At 49.7% G+C, this 16,480-nt stretch overlaps 1 protein-coding gene across 2 annotated transcripts in view; it reads left to right on the top strand.

The window, feature by feature from the left end:
- Positions 1–16,480, top strand: part of ADAD1 (adenosine deaminase domain containing 1) — a 1,085,588-nt gene that overhangs the window by 353,529 nt on the left and 715,579 nt on the right. For both annotated transcript variants that reach the window (XM_086962193.1, XM_086962194.1), the window contains one exon: positions 8,926–9,033. In XM_086962193.1, the coding sequence (XP_086818319.1) occupies positions 8,926–9,033 (108 nt within the window). The remainder of the gene's footprint in view (positions 1–8,925; positions 9,034–16,480) is intronic.

Genomic DNA, 16,480 nt, shown 5'->3' with positions numbered 1-16,480 from the left:
TCTGGCTCCTGAGGTCTTAGAGTTTGGCTACCTCAACTTACCTCCTGACTGTATGGACATCATCCGGGAGGCAAGGAAGCCCACCACTAGAGCATGCTATGCGGCAAAGTGGAAGCGCTTTGTCATTTATTGTGCAGACCACAACATTAACCCGCTAGATGCATCTATTCAGAACATCATTTATCTGTTACACCTGTACAAATGTAATCTAGCCTATGCTTCCATTCGCATACATTTATCCGCAATGGCTGCTTATCTCCAAAACAGGCAGCACCTCTCACTCTTCAGGATGCCTGCCATTAAAGCCTTTCTGGAAGGGCTCAAACGAGTCATTCCTCCGCGGACTCCACCAGCTCCCGAGTGGAACCTCAATGTGGTTCTCACCCGGCTGATGGGTCCCCCTTTTGAACCACTGCATTCCTGCGAGATTCAATTCTTGACATGGAAAGTGGCTTTCCTTATAGCGATTAAGTCGCTGCGACGAGTTGGTGAACTCCAGGCACTAACTATCCAAGAGCCATTTATTCAAATTCATTCTAACAGGGTGGTGCTTCGCACTAACCCTAAATTCCTTCCTAAGGTAGTGTCTCAATTCCATATTACCCAGACTATTGAACTACCTGTGTTCTTCCAAAATCCTGAGTCCTTGGCGGAGAGAATGCTCCACACGCTTGACGTCAAAAGGGCCCTGATGTATTACATTGATAGGACCAAGGATTTTAGAAAAACTAAACAACTCTTTGTTGCCTTTGCGCCACAACACAAAGGTAACCCCATTTCCAAAGCTGGTATAGCCAGGTGGATCGTTAAATGTATTCAGAGCTGCTATCTGAAAGCCAAGCGTACTCTCACCATTCCACCACGGGCCCACTCCACCAGAAAGTTGGGGGCCTCCATGGCTTTTTCTGGAAATATTCCTTTGGAAGACATATGTAGAGCAGCCACATGGTCTACCACACACACATTTACAAAACATTATTGTGTTGATGTGCACTCTAAACAGCAGGCAGCTGTAGGGCAGGCTGTTCTAAAAACACTTTTCCAAACTGCTGCAGCTGGCACGGGCGGCCGCCGTTAATGGAGGGACTGCTATGTATTCTATGCACAGATATGAATTCAGCAGCCCACATGCCTCGAACCGAATATGCTACTTACCAGTATGCATCTGTTCTTGGCATGTAGGGCTGCTGACATTCATATCGCCCACCCTCCTCCCCGGCGCCTGTAGCAGCTGCAGATTTCACATATACTTCTAGCATGGTCATCTTTCACTTAGTTTCACTCCATCTTGGCCACAATGGCTAAAAACAATCTGAGGATGGAGTCGATGCCCATGCGCACTGTAGTCCAGGGGAGGAGCCACCTATCTCGTGATACTTCGAAGACTCTTCCAGGACAACAATGCGCGATCATCCGGACCCAACACTAGGCGGCGATCTATGCACAGATATGAATTTCAGCAGCCCTACATGCCAAGAACAGATGCATACTGGTAAGTAGCATATTCGGTACTTGCTCCGGTTACCTCCATTGTGCTTCAATTGTTTTGGTGTTTATGGTGGTTTTTCTGCTTTTATAGTGATTTTTCCCGCCTGATGGGTTTGAAGCTTATCGCTGATTATTTTTATCTCGGTTTGGCTTTTTATCGCCGTCAAGGTAATTTTATTGCGGACATTTGCCACGTTCTCCGGAAACTATTGCATGTTACCGCCGTGTTGTGAATACGTTAACAGAGTTCTTTTCCCACGATAGACGGCGATATGAAAATTTGCCTTAGCTTAGTTTGGCAATGAATAGCACACGTTCTTGAGAATATCCCCCTTGGTTTTATGACAACGTCTGCCTGTTACTGAAAGCTGGGAAGAATATATTTCAGCACTGCAAATCCTTTGTAGATACCATGTGTTTTGGCTAATTTCTCAGGGAATCCCTAAATCCTGGGAACCTTTAGAATCCTCATATTGGATGTTGGAAAAAAAGACACAAATTTGGCTTTGATGTTCAAGCCAGCAGAGGGGATTAAGGGTTTGAGGCATGTGGGCTGCTGAATTCATATCTGTGCATAGATCGCCGCCTAGTGTTGGGTCCGGATGATTGCACATTGTTGTCCTGGAAGAGTCTTCGAAGTATCACGAGATAGGTGGCTCCTCCCCTGGACTACAGTGCGCATGGGCATCGACTCCATCCCCAGATTGTTTTTTTCCGCCATTGGGTTCGGATGTGTTTCGGTTCCCTCTGTCGGAATCGATAGTTGTTTAACTTTCCTTATTTGAGACCAAAAGGTCTTTAGGACTCGCGTCGGTATTGTCTATCGTTTGGGTTGGTTTATTCATCGGCTCCGAACACTTGCTGCCCTTCCGCGTGCTGACGGGCCTACACGACGCTCCAGACTACTTCAACATGGAACGAACTCCGTTTAAGAGGTGCCCAGTGTGTGCCTCAAAGTATTCACACCTCGACGTGCACCCAGTGTGCAACAGATGCTTGTCGCCAGACCACGACGAGGCCAGGTGTATGGCCTGCTCCAAGTTCCGGTCGAAGAAGACTCTCAAGCTACGTCGGGCCGCAAGACTGCAGGCCCAGTTATCGGCACCCCCACCGGCCAACATCTTTGAAGAAGATGTTGAAGACGATACCGTCCTACAGGTTTCGGACTCTAACCCGGCGTCGGAGGATGAAAAATACGACGCGGGAGACGAAGAGTTCGAGGAAGTCGTCGAGGAGGTAGGGGACGACGATGGGGCCATTGCCACTGTGGAGGATAGCTCGGAGGAAGAGCATCCTCATACTGACTCTGTTTAGGAAAAGGGCGATAGAGGACGTACCTCTGTCTCAAAGGGGAAGAGGTCTGTACTCCCGGTTCTTTCTGGTTCGCAAGAAGGACAAGAACGAGTTCAGGCCCATTCTGGATTTGCGACAAGCAAACAAGTGGATTCGCAAAAGAGGAATTTCGCATGCTGTCGTTGCATCAGGTTTATACTCAGCTGCAACAGTGAGATTGGCTCGGTGCCATAGATCTACAGGATGCATACTCCCATGTGCTCATTGCACACAAACACAGGAAGTTCCTGCGATTCCAAGTCTGCGCCCATCATTATCAGTACACAGTACTGCCAGTCGGGCTGAAGTCTGCGCCCAGACCATTCTCGAAGTGCATGGCAGTGGTGGCTGCACGCCTGAGGAGAAACGAGGTGGTTTCGCTACCCGTACCTGGACGATTGGTTTATCAAGGCCTCCTCCTTCTCGGAAGCTCAGGCACACTTCCAGAGGACGTGCGTTCTCTTGAACGAGCTGGGGTTGCACATCAACATGTCCAACTCTGTCCCGATTCCGGTCCAGTGCATACAGTACTTGGGAGCCTCCGTCAATACGCTGTCAGCAAGCGTGTCTCCTTCGAAGGAGAGACGATTATCTCTCCTTAGGAAGGCTCAGGCTCTTGTGACCGCCCCATCTACAACAGTGAAGACGGTGTCTTCTCTACTGGGGTCGATGGCCTCTTGTATATTCCTCACGCACGGCTGCTCATGAGACCTTTGCGGGAGTGCTTGGAGGATCAGTGGGATTAGAGGAAAGGATCTTTGGGCAACAAGATACGACTGTCTCTTCGTGCTCTTCAGTCTCTGAAGTGGTAGTGTTCAGCGGAGATTCTCCTAAGAGGGGTTCTCTTTCACAAGGACATTTACACACAGACTGTCGTGACGGATGCGTCTCCCCACGGCTGGGGGGCGCTTTCCGGAGACTTGCAGATACAAGGAACGTGGTCCCCGATGGAGTCCACGTATCACATCATTTTCCGGGAACTCAGAGCTGTTCACTTGGCACTGAAGGCGTTTCTTCCGTCCTTCCAGACCAACTCTCTGCTTGTACAGACGGACAATATGACCACAATGTATTACCTCAACATGCAGGGGGGTTCGAGATCGCGCACTCTGTCGCAGGAGGCGCGGGCGATCTGGCGCTGGTTTTTATCCAGAGGACTGACGCTAACGGCTACCCATCTGCCAGGTGTGCAGAATGTTCAGGCAGACGTGCTGAGCAGACTGATTCAGGAAAACCGCCGAATGGGTCATAAACGACGAAGTACTAGGAGAAGTCTTCGGCAAATGCCGAGACTTCGCCTCCAGGTACTGCCTGCGGGGAAGCTGGGGAATGCGTTCTGGATTAACTGGTCGAACAGCTTTCTGTACGCTTTTCCACCCTTTACCTTGATTCCGGCGGTGTTCATCAAGCTGTCCCAGTCCAGGGCGCGGATGATCCGGATTGCCCCGGAATGGCCCAGACAGTGGTGGTTTACGGACCTGTTTCACCGGTCTCTCCATCCTCACATACGGCGGCCTTGCAGGCCGGACCTTCTCACAAAGTTCAGGGGGCAGATGTTGCACCCCAACCTCTCGTCTTTGAGTTTGGCTGCATGGCTCCTGAGATAGTGTAATATGGCCATTTGAATCTACCCGAAGTTTGTATGGACATACTGAAGGAGGCTAAGCATCCTTCCACTAGGACTTCTTATGCTTACAAGTGGAAGAGGTTTTGCATCTGGTGCAAGTCCAAGGACCATGACCTGACGACGTGTAAGGAAGATGTCATCCTTCCGTATCTTCTACACCTGGCGCAGTCGGGCCTTAATGTCCAATCCATTACGGTTCATCTTGCTGCGCTGACTGCCTCCAGGAAATGCCCTTCAGATTTCCTTCTTCCAGATCCCTGTGATCAAAGACTTTTTGGAAGGCTGGAAGAAAGCATTCCATCCTGTCTGGCTTCCTTCGCCTTCATGGGAATTGAATGTGGTGCTGTCCAGATTGATGAAGGTGCCTTTTGAACCCATTCATAAGGCTTCGTTGCAGCACCTGTCCTGGAAGGCGGCGTTCCTCGTGGCCATCACATCGGCACGCAGGGGGAGTGATATTCAGGCGTTGTGTTGCCAAGAACCTTATACTGTATTTCATGCTGCTAAGGTTGTTATGCGTACTCACCCTAAATTTCTTCCAAAGGTTATTTCTGATTTTCATGTCAACCAGACAATAACTTTGCCTACGTTTGTTCAGAATCCTGCATCTCCAGCGGAAAGGTCCCTACATTCCCTGGATGTTAGGAGGGTGTTGGAATTTTATTGGGATAAAACCAGAGATATTCGTGGTTCAGATCAATTGTTTGTCAATTATGGATCAGTCGGGACCGGTCTTGCTACCTCGAAACAGTCCATCTCTAGGTGGATTGTGTCCTGTATACAATTGTATTATCAAAAGGCTAATACGACCTTAGGAGGTAAACCTAAGGCTCATTCCACCAGGGGCAAAGCTGCCACGACTGCTTTGCACCTTAATGTTCCGATTGCAGAAATCTGCAAGGCCGCCACTTGGAAGTCGGTCCATACCTTTGCTAAGCATTGCTGTCTGGACACTGATGCCAGGGCAGATGCTCAGGTTGGGCAGGCTTCGCTGCGAAATCGGTTCGCACAGTAGTGGTGTTATTTCTCGGTTCTCCACCGCCGCTTTGGTGTGGGGATGGGCTTGCCATTCTATTCACTAGATTATGACTATACACAGAGATCCCCTGCTACAGAAGGAGTAGTTTCTGTCCTGTAACTCCAGTTCTGTAGTAGGGGTATCTCCGTTATAGTCCTAAGCGCCCGCCCTCCTCCCCGGTGGAGAGAGATATTCATGTAAGAAATGCTACAGGTCTGGCGTGTTACGCCTTCAAAAAGAACTGAAGGTGAAAGGGACCTGCACTGCATTCTGGGATACTGTGAGGCTTCTGGAAAGTTCTCTTAAAGGCACAGTATCCTGTTTTGAGCCACATAATGGCAGCCTATGGGGCTTGTCTGTCCACTCCTTCCTCTCTATCATTCCAGAGGGTTTTGCTGTTAAAGGCAAGGTTTTCTCTGTGGAAATCCCTGGACAGGCTGTGCTGTTGTGGTTTTTGGTGGAATTTCTAGTTGAAGTATTGGACAGTGTAGCCTGTGGCTATAGGCTGCATTATCTGTCTTTAAATTCTCTCTTAAGTGTCTATGCAGGTCTGCATGTTTTGACAGCTTAAGAGATTATTTTTGATTGCTCCGGGGTCCGCGCACATGGGCGGGACTATTCACTAGATTATGACTAGAACAGAGATACCCCTACTACAGAACTGGAGTTACAGGACAGAAACTACTCCTTCCTTCTGTTGTCGGGGGTACTAGTTGCCGGAATCCTCCGGACGTGCGCCCCTGGGATACGCCCCTCCCCTATCCGCCTTATCCTGGCGTGGGGGCAACTCGGACCCAAATGGAGGCTTATGCCGCTGCTCTGCAGGCCTCCCTTGGGTCCTCTCCTCTCCCTCGGGTGTCCTCGGTGCCTCTGCTACATATGGGGTCTCCAAACTCGCCGGTGGGTTCGCCCCGGCGCCAACTGAGCTCCTGCCCTCTAGGGATGACTGAGGTATGGCGTCGTCAGGGCACGGCCCAGATGGGTCACCCTCTCTGACCCAAAGCACCCCTGCTGCACGACATAGTCCTGTGGGGCTCCCTGTTCAGTAGCAGGTGGTTGCTGGTGCTCAAAGCCTTGCTTTGTGCCCACCTCTGCCTTCCGGACAGGCGGCTGCCTCCCCGGAGGCGAGGTCGGCACCAGTCCGGCACAGTGAACTTGCCTCCCTGGCTCCGACTCCATTCCTTACTTCGGAGTCGGAGCCTGTTGTGGTTGAAGCTGAGTCTGTGCCAGTCCGACACCGTAGGCTTGCCTCCCCGGCGTGTCCCCTTCTTCGGAAGCGTTGACGCAGAGTCAGCGCCAGACGAGGCAGAGTCTGCACCGGAAGTGGCAGGGTCGGCGCCGACGGAAGTTGCCCTGGCGCTGCCTCGGCGCTGGATTATTGACTCCTCTCTGGAGGCTTCCAGGGGGAGTTCCGCTAGATCCAATGTCCGGCGACGCCAGATCTGTCCTTGCCTCCCCCTACCATGGAATTTGTTGCCCTGGCGAAATCCCCACCTCCTCAGGAGCCCCATCAGGACCCTCATTCATCAATTAGGCTTCCTTCTTTTGGGCATTGGTCGCATCCTCAGTTTATTGGCCAACCTCCTTGGGGTGGGAGACTTAGTTTACAGCCCTCACCCACAGATGCTGTCCCCTCCTCGGAGGGCTACCAAGGCCAATGAGGTGTTCATTAGGGTTGTCTCCTTGGCCGCTCGTGTTCTGAGTATGCAACCACCTTTGGTCACCCTGCCTTTTGACCCTCTGCTGGTTGTCCTCCACCATGGTTCTGGGAATGTAGAGCCGCATTTGCCCTTCAAAGCTACTCTTTATGATGCCCTTTTGGGCACCTGGGCTCTGCCAGCTTCCGGTGACCACAAAAGTGGGCTACCCTTTTCATCAGGAGTGTGGAATACTAGGTGGTGAGAACTATGTAGATTCCTGCAACTTACAGAACTTTCTCACAAATGTGTGTTTTAGCGAAGTTTGAGATTTGCAGGCCTTTCTGAATTTAAAAAAAGGCATGGGATCTTCCCAAGCCACACCACACTGGACTCCCCTGGATATCTTGTGTTAAGAAATGTCTGGATTTGGTAGATTTCTCTGAGAGGAGCTCAACTTTGATCCTCAATAGTGAAGTCATTTAGTATGGCAAGTGGGAAGAAATTGTAATTTTAACCCTGCTTTGCTGGCACATATGCAAAAGCTACACTCTGAAGAATCAAAATGTCCTCTCGTCATAGGAATGGAGAAACATAAGTTCCCAAGGGAGCAGAAAGACTGATGCTTTAGGAGTGGCAACTTATGTCAGAATGTGCCTCACCCAACCACATTATTTCATCAGATATATTCCTGGCATCCAATGGGCTCTGATCGCTGGCGGGGAAATGGGGGCAGAAAGACGAGTTGACCTTTTTGGAGTGTTTATGTGGTTTGATTCCAGAGTGGGTCGCCCCATCCTTTTGCTGGTTTTTGGTGCCTTTTTGAATTGTCTAGTGGGAATTCTGCTGTCAGATGTGACACATTGGGCAAACCCCCTTCTCCCTCTCGCGGGCAGAAGGCCTGTTTTCTCTTTTTTGAGGGGAGTAAAGCCCTATGCAAGATGGGCTATCCTCAGCCCTTTTTTTGTGCGGACAATGTAAGCAACCTGTTGTCTAGTGTGGTTTTCTACCTATCCTGGGGAAGGGGTGGTGAACTGGGGCAAACCCCCATTTTGCCTCTGGGGTATGTGGTAAGAGACTGTGTTTCTTGCCTTTTGGGGTGAGGCATAGTTCCATGCCAGGGAGGGGCACCCCACCCCCTTTTTCTTATTTAAATTAAATTCTCTACTCACTAGTGGACTTCCAGTTGCTCACCCCCATATGCATCCTTGCTTACTGATCGAATTCGCTGTGGGTGATTCCCAAGCTGGGAATCCACTAAGGAGAGATCCCGTTAGAAATCTGTGCTTGGGGCTGCGATATCCCCTGACATCTGAGCATAGATGCAAGTGGAAGTGAAATGAGCAGATTGGCACATTTCACTGTCTCTTTGAAGTTCCTGACGTCATCGTGCCATGCAAACTGCTTGTCATTGGAAAAAAGAAATCGCTTTGAGATGCTGGGAAAGGGATTCCTTGCACTGAGTGTTTTGATGTAACACTTATGTTAACAGTGCCTGGTAAAGTAAATATTCAATATTACCCAAACCATTCTCCAGTTCCATAAAAAATAAATTGGTAATATGCTAATGGGTTTCAGTCAAATGTCTCCTCTAATATGACCAGTTTTGTTTATTGGCACTTTGTCTTTTTAAAATGGTTTCCAATGAATAAATGTTAATTAAAAAAATGTTGCAGTTTTTCATACTTCTGCATACATACTCAACATTTATGAATGTAGATTATGACCCATAATGGAGAGTAGGATTAAAAGTACCTTTTTGTCTTGTAAAATGTACTGTTGTAAATGATACTACTTAAATGTGGCAAATTTGCTATCTTTAGGCTCTTCGTTTGTTCCTGTGGATCCAGTCTCTGTGAACCCTCTCTCTATGGATACTTGTAACTTTACTCATTCAGTTGAGCCTAGTTATGTGCCAAAGGTTCATTATGGTAAGAAACTTGGTTTGATTTTCCTAAATTGTTCACTTCATATAATCAGTTACGTTTTTAAAATGCATTTTTATTAACATTTTACAATAGACATCCAGCCCCCTGATATACCTCCTTAGCACATTTATTGTCCTGAGATTTTCATTTTTAATTTGTGTTTTTGAATCATTAGAGAAGTAATTTAGCTTGGGTAGAAATTGCTGATCCGGGCCTAATTTTCCTAAACTACATTTAAAAAAATGCAGATGTGTTGCAATGGTGTAAACTGTCAGGAACCATGAGACCTATATACTTCAATCTGGTGTCAAAACATAGGTTTTGGGTTTCAAGTATTCTTATGGAGACGGACAATAACTTCTCAGAGCAGCCCTTCCACCATTTTCCAAAATGGTGGCTGTAATAGAGGAACAAGAGACCACCTATATAGACGTGCTCGAAAAGGTACAAAGACACTAATAACTATCTCATCACAGATTGAAGTAGAATAAATTGACAGAGTAATTGATGTGAATACTACAAAAACAGTCCGTTCTCTTGGGGTGAAGGTGAGTAAATTACACTCCACAGCATTACTAACCAAATAAAGCAGACTGTCAGAAAAACTAGCGTTAGCAATGCCAAATACCTTGTGCGTGTGTGAAAAACGAGTCCTGACCGTCATCACACAATTGACGATCTTCAGTACGGTGAAATCAAGAGATCAGTCCCGCTAAGTGACCTTCCACGGATTTAGATCAGTTCCCCAAAGATGAGGGCATCCTTGCTGGATATGACAGAAAATTATAATCTGTGTGATGTCCTACGTAGAAGTAAATGGGATATCGGGGACTACACTTTTCATAGCAAAAAGAACTGCCATTATTGTAGACTAGACTACTTTTTCATGACTGGAAAGAAAATGGTGAAAGTAGTGGGGATGGAGCATCTTCCTATTCATTTGTCAGATTAGGCAGCTATATTTTTTAAAATTGAGCTGAAGGACTTTTACCGTGTTAGGAAGTGGACAATTAATTGTGGGTTTGTAATGCGCTAGAATAGACTCTCGAAGGAGTATCTCTGCGCAGTAGACCGCTGGGGAACCCGTCCTGGCTTTCCCTGTGAGATGGTCCCTACTGTGTATCTCCAAGGTGAAACCAGGCATCCCCAGCGTATGTGGGGGGCCGTTGTGGAGATGAGGCCCGCTAATGCCCAGAGAGATCCCTGGTTAAAGTAGGCACCGAGATGAGAATTATCAAGTCCGCTGACCCTGGTCCACTACCCTGCCGCGTCGGGAATTGAACCCTGGTTCCGGGCCGTCCTCTGCTCTCGGGTCTGCTGCCTCTAACCAGTGAGCCACACCACTCTCCATTAAAAAACGATGTTTCTGCAGGCAGAGATAGCGTCAGTTATCGCGAGGGACTTGTGCTTTTTTTCTCTGGAATATGACCTCTGCACCCATGCATGTAAATTGGGATGTGTACACGGCCTGGCTAAGGGGAGGACTCTCAGAAGGTTCTCATTAAATTAGGAGGGAAGAAAAAGCACAACTTTCGCAATTAGAGGAGATGTCGAAAGTAAAGGAGTTGCTAAAAGCTGACTTATTGAGCAAGGAGTAAAGGAAGGGAATGTTGGTAGTGCAGGAGGAACTGCAATTAAAGTTTAGAGTTAAGGTAGAGGAGAAGGTATTACAGTATTGGGAAGCTAGTAGAGCTAACGATATTGTACAGGGGGAATGTTGTGGAAAAAGGCTAGCTTGGAAATCAAAGCTGGAAAGGAATCAGAATTTCATTAGGAAGATAATCAAGGAGGATACAGGGATGACGACCGTAGAGAGTATTAAGATTAGAGCTGCTTTTAATACATTTTTTCAGGAACTATATGCAGAAAATCGTGTAATAAATACATAAGAATTGTAACTTTGGCTTCAAGGAAAACGTCTCCCTAAATTGTCCAACGATCAACAATGCCTGTCAAGAAATTACTGGCAGCATAATCTTATCTGAAAGAAACAGGTTAGTGTTAGATTCCTTACCTTAGAATATCCCCAGGCGTCAGACTGGATCCGGAAAGTTTTCATCAGCAGTACCCTTGCACGTCGGTAGGCGTCGTCTGCAGCTCCGCTTCGGTCGTCTGCATAGTTATCGCCGGAATGACGTCGTCGAAGTACTTAGATGTCAGTTCTTCTTTTTACCGCGCAAGCGCAGATCCGGTAAGAGCAGTACTCTAGTCCTTTTTTGACAAACTTTTTTGATCTCTTTTGATCACTTTTCGAGTCGATTTAGACTATTGGTGCCGTTGGGAATGCCTGGTTTTAAACCTTGCGACGCCTGTCTCTACCTGATGTTGGTGACCGACCCCCACCATTGGTGCCTTTACTGCCTCGGGTCTGACCACGATAAGTCGTACCCCGACTGCCGAGCCTGGACCTCAGTCTATACGGGAGCGGTCCCGTAAGCTGCTCGAGCTCCGGCAGTCGGCTCTGCGCCGCTCGAGTTCGAGGTTGAAGTCGAGGGACCGGTCTCGGAGCCGCAGTCATCGCCGCTCCTTGAGTCACCACCACTCGTAGGGCTCCAAGTCCTCCGATAAGTCGAGGCATTCGAATAAGGAAGTTGAAGAGGCGTCCTCTCTCTATCGACTCCCCCCCGACGCTCATGCAACGCAGCAGGGGGTTTTGGCAACACCTCCCGCACAACTCAGCCAGGGGTTTTGGCGACACCGCCCGCACGGCTCCACTGGAGCCACAGGCGCCACGTCCAGCTCCACACCCGCCGGTCCCTGGGCTGCACGCAACACCGGAGGAGATTTGTGACTTCCTCGTGGCCATGAGGACTCACTGTCTGAACCTGTTGAGGCGCCTTCGGGCCCTGCTTGTCCGACTGGGAGCCCTTGCGGGCCGGCGGCTCCGGCGCCATTGGGTGCTTCGGCCCCAGCGTCGTCGTCGACTCAGGTCCTGATGCCGCAGGGCCCCACAGGATCCAGGCCTGGATCCGGGACGTCGCCAGGCGACCACATGACTTCTCCGCTGGGGTCGACCCGAGGCTGTTACTCCCGGCGCCGTCTTCGGACGACACCGTCCCAGGTTTCAGCCCCGGTCCGGGTCTGACGCTGGAGTGGCGCCGTCACCAACGCCGATGGGTGAGCAATTCACCTACGACCCGGCTCCATCATTTTTGCCTGGTTCCAGGAGATGGATGACGACGAGGACTGGGAGGGGTCTGAGGACTGTCTGGCATAGCAGTGCCAGTTAAGCCAGGCCTGGGCAGATGAGCTGGGGGAGGCCAGTGGTCTAGAGACTTCGCCTGGCACTGGATTCATCTCTTCTGCCTCTGTGTCTTCGGAGGAGGGGGCTACTTATAGCGTGGTGTTGTACTGGGTGGCCAAGGCCTTGGCTCTTGAGCTCCCTGTCGCGGCCGTGAGGACTAACCTCTTAACTGAGATGCTCAAACAGTAGGCAAGCTCCTCAGAGCCTCTACTGCTGTTTAATGAAACCCTCACCGACATTCTGATGGGCACCCGGCCCAATCCCTTAACAGGCCTCCCTGTGGATCGGAACGTGGCCAGACGCCGACTCCGGGCGACCCCTGCTTTCTGTCCGTTCCTCCAACCCCTGAGAGCCTGGTGATTCAGGCCTCTACGTCCCAGACCGCATTCCTGACCGCTCCACCGGATCAGGAATCCGAAAGGTATGATCAGTTTGGGAATAATTGTGCTCCTCTCTGAGTTTGGGGCTGCGGTCTGTCAATACCGCCTGCCTTTTGGGCCGTTACACCCACTGTCTGTGGGATACGGTTGCGGAGGTGCTGCCACAGTGTCCGGAGGAAGCCCGGACACTGCTTGCCCAAGCCCTGGCAGAGGGGTGGGGATGCAGCACAGTACTCTATTAGATGTGGACTTGACACCATGGACTCGCTGGGCAGAGCGATTTTCAAGACGATGCCGATTTGTCGCCACGCATGGCTGCGGTCTGCCAACTTCTCGGGGGATGTCCAGGCCACGCTCATGGACATGCCCTTCGATGGCCGTCGCCTCTTAGGGATAGTGCGCTAGAGTATTTTAAGGACTCAAGAGATACGGCCAAGTCCTTGGGCCTGGGCCAGCGCTAGCAAACGTCCGCTTTTCGCCCCTTTCGTGGCCAAGGAAGGGGTGCCCCCAAGCGTCCAGCCACAGGCCGCAGAACTAGTGTCAACGTGGTCACAGACGTGGTAACCGCTGTGGCGGTACCGAGGGGCAACAGCTGGGTCTGTCCACATCCGCCCCCACGGCATCTGACTCTAAGCCTTCCTAGTCCGGCATTTCAGGCCCATTTTTAACGCCATTGGGGGCTGGGTTCGCCATCACCTCCTCCACTGGCGTATCATCACGTCTACAGGTGGGTGCTGCAAATCGTCCGAAGGGTCTACTCCCTCCCCTTTGAGGCGACTCCTCCAGCCATGCCACCACGATACCACTGCATGTCGGGGGATCACTTGCTACTTCTGCAGGAGGAAGTTATGGCCCTCTTGGCCAAGGGGGCCATTGAGCGCATTCCTGGGCCAGAAGTAGGACGTGGTTGCTATTAACACTACTTTCTGGTACCCAAGAAGGACAAAGGAGGCCTACGCCCTATCTTGGACCTCAGGAGCGTCAACGCCTTCATCCGGAAGGAGAAGTTCGAGATGCTGACTTTGGCTCAGGTCCTAGCTGCCCTGGTCCCGGGAGACTAGATGGTAGTGTTGGACTTGCAGGACTCATATTTCCACATCCCCGTCATGCCGGCGCTACCTGCGGTTCACGGTAGGCAACGAGCACTTTCAGTTTATGGTGCTTCCCTTCGGCCTGACCAGCGCCCCGCGGGTGTTCACGAAAGTGATAGCGGTGGTCGCAGCTCATCTGCGCAGATCAGGGGTTTCAGTCTTCCCCTATCTCGACTATTGGTTGTTGAAGGTGGGCTCGCCCCAAACAGTTGTCTCCCACCTCCAGACTACGGCCGACCTGCACTCGCTGGGGTTCTCCATCAACGTGCCGAAGTGACACCTGTGCCCTTCACAGAAGCTTCTTTTCATTGGAGCGGTTCTGGACTCGGTGCAGATTCGGGTTTATCCCCCCGAACAGCGGGTTTGGGATATTCAGGCTCTGATTCCGATCTTTCAGCCTTTATCCCGAGTTTTGATCAGATTGACGCTGCCGCTCTTGAGTCTGATGGCCTCCTGCATCCTTCTGGTGCATCAAGCCAGGTGGCATATGCGGGCTCTGCAGTGGCACCTGAAGTTTCAGTGGGCACAGCATCAGGGCAACCTGTCCGATCACATCCTGATCTCGGAGGGCACTGCGCGTCCGTTTCAGTGGTGGCTCACTGACGCGATTGGGTCAGCGGCAGATCCCTCTCCCTACCCCAACCGGCGCACGTAGTTGTGCCGGATGCGTCCCTCCTGGGATGGGTGGTGGCCACATGGGAGAGGGGGAGATCAGAGGCCTCTGGTCTCCGGCCGAGTCCTGGCTCCATATCAACCTTCTGGAGTCGCGGGCGATCTGACTTTCACTGAAGTTATTCCTTCCCTCTGTCCGGGGAAGTATGGTGCAGGTGTTCACGGACAACACCTATGCTATGTGGTACTGCAACAAACAGAGCGGGGTGGGGTCGTGGACACTTTGTCAGGAGGCTCTGTGCCTCTGGCAACGGCTGGAACATCAGGAGTGACTCTGGTGGTTCAACACCTGGCAGGTTCCTTGTACGCCAGGGCGGACGAACTCGGCCGCCAGTGCATGATGGATCACGAATGGCGTCTGAACTCTGACGTGGCGCAAGGTCTCTTTCAGCAGTTGGGAGATCCTTGGTTAGATCTATTCGCCACCGAAGAGAACGCACAATGTCATCAGTTCTGTGCGTTGGAGTTTACAAGGTTATATCAGAAAACAGGGGTGCCAAGACTCGGGTTCAACTCACAACAGCTTTTTATTTAGCGGCTGCGTCCCTTCTTTCTATGAATTCAGAAGGTTTGTATTTCCATTCAAAACATTTTCAAAAATTCTGATATATTTACATGTTGTACAGACAACAGAGGATTTAACATTCCTGAGACAGTTGAAACAATATAAACATAAGTCATAAATGCAATACTTTGAAGAGAAACAAATTATAACGTTCCTTTTTAATTACACTTCAGCTATTAAACTGGAAAACAAACTCAATTTGGTACACCACTTGTTTTGGTTGTAGTCCTTACGACCAAGCGTACATAGTTACTAGGACTAGACACATGGGGCCTTATGACTTTGGAAAAATCGCCCGATGTTCGTGTGCAAGCCCTTAGGATTTAGGTTGCCTTTGAAACAGCCGAACAGCCGACGCGTTTCCAAACCCTTTGTTCAATTTATAGGGTTCTTCCTCAGGGCTGAGCTGTAGACCTATGGTGTAAGATTGGGGGACATTTGGTATCTCCTTTTCTCTGATTTATTCATCTAACAAAATGAATGAGTAAAACATGGGGTTAAAGTTTTACCTCTTCTCGCGTTAATGTTCACTGTGATTTATTGGGCACAGGGCATCTGATTATCCTTCATTCTCACCATTACCTAAACAATGAAGTAAAGGATGGTGTTCTGATGAGTTTTTTGTCTTAAAATGTTTAAAACATGCATCTTATGTCCTTATTTAGATTATGCCAGCACTTACTTGTTTGTGTGTTTCAAATTGCTTAGTGACTTGAGATAACCGTTTGTGAAGGTCTTTTTGAGTTCTGGGATGCTTGGTTCTGTTGGAATGAGAATTTAAATCAGTCCGTGTGTAACAATAGATAAACGTTTGTTACGCAGTCTAAAGTAGTGAGACTTACTTATGTGTAACGTGGTGAAGGTCTTGTATGCGGCTCCTCTTTCATTTGTTTGTTACTCGTTGCCTCCTATCGGTCGGAGATTCTGTTAATTTAAAACACACAGAGGACGACCAATGAATGTATAACTAGGTGCGGTCATGGTATTGCTTAACTATAGTCCGGTGAAATTATTCCGAACCTCTTACCTCTGTCGCTAGTTATGTAGTATGTATCAAGGAACTCCGTGTGGCCGCATAAGTCGTTCAGTTCGCTGCGAGTCGAGTGTGTTTCCCAACATCTCAGCGGAACTCGTTTTCCGTTTAAATACTCTGCTAAGCATCTTGGGACTTGTAGTGTTCTATGTGTAACCCCGTTTAGCACTGTGTGGAACTTGTATTCCACTAGGTTAAATTGAGTGATGTTTTAAGCAGTGGCTGGCATGGGAAACATCATTTTCAACGAAGGCTTTTCTACGCGTGACGTTTACTACGAGGCACTTACCTCGCAAACGTCTTTTCCACGCGTATGCCTTCAACGCCAGTCTTTGCCACGCATATACGTTCGGGATTGGGGGGTTGGCGGGGGTCGGCTGGAGGAGGGGCTGGGGGGGCTGGAGGGGTCTCCCCCCCCAAAAATAAACAAAGGAGCGGGTTAATTAAATAAAAAAAAACGCACTT

This window comes from Lissotriton vulgaris, chromosome 3_1, assembly GCF_964263255.1.
Source record: "Lissotriton vulgaris chromosome 3_1, aLisVul1.2, whole genome shotgun sequence".
In the NCBI taxonomy this organism is placed as follows: Eukaryota; Metazoa; Chordata; class Amphibia; order Caudata; family Salamandridae; genus Lissotriton; species Lissotriton vulgaris.
Note: the sequence above shows the minus strand (reverse complement) of the source record. Positions and strands in the feature narration are given on the sequence as shown.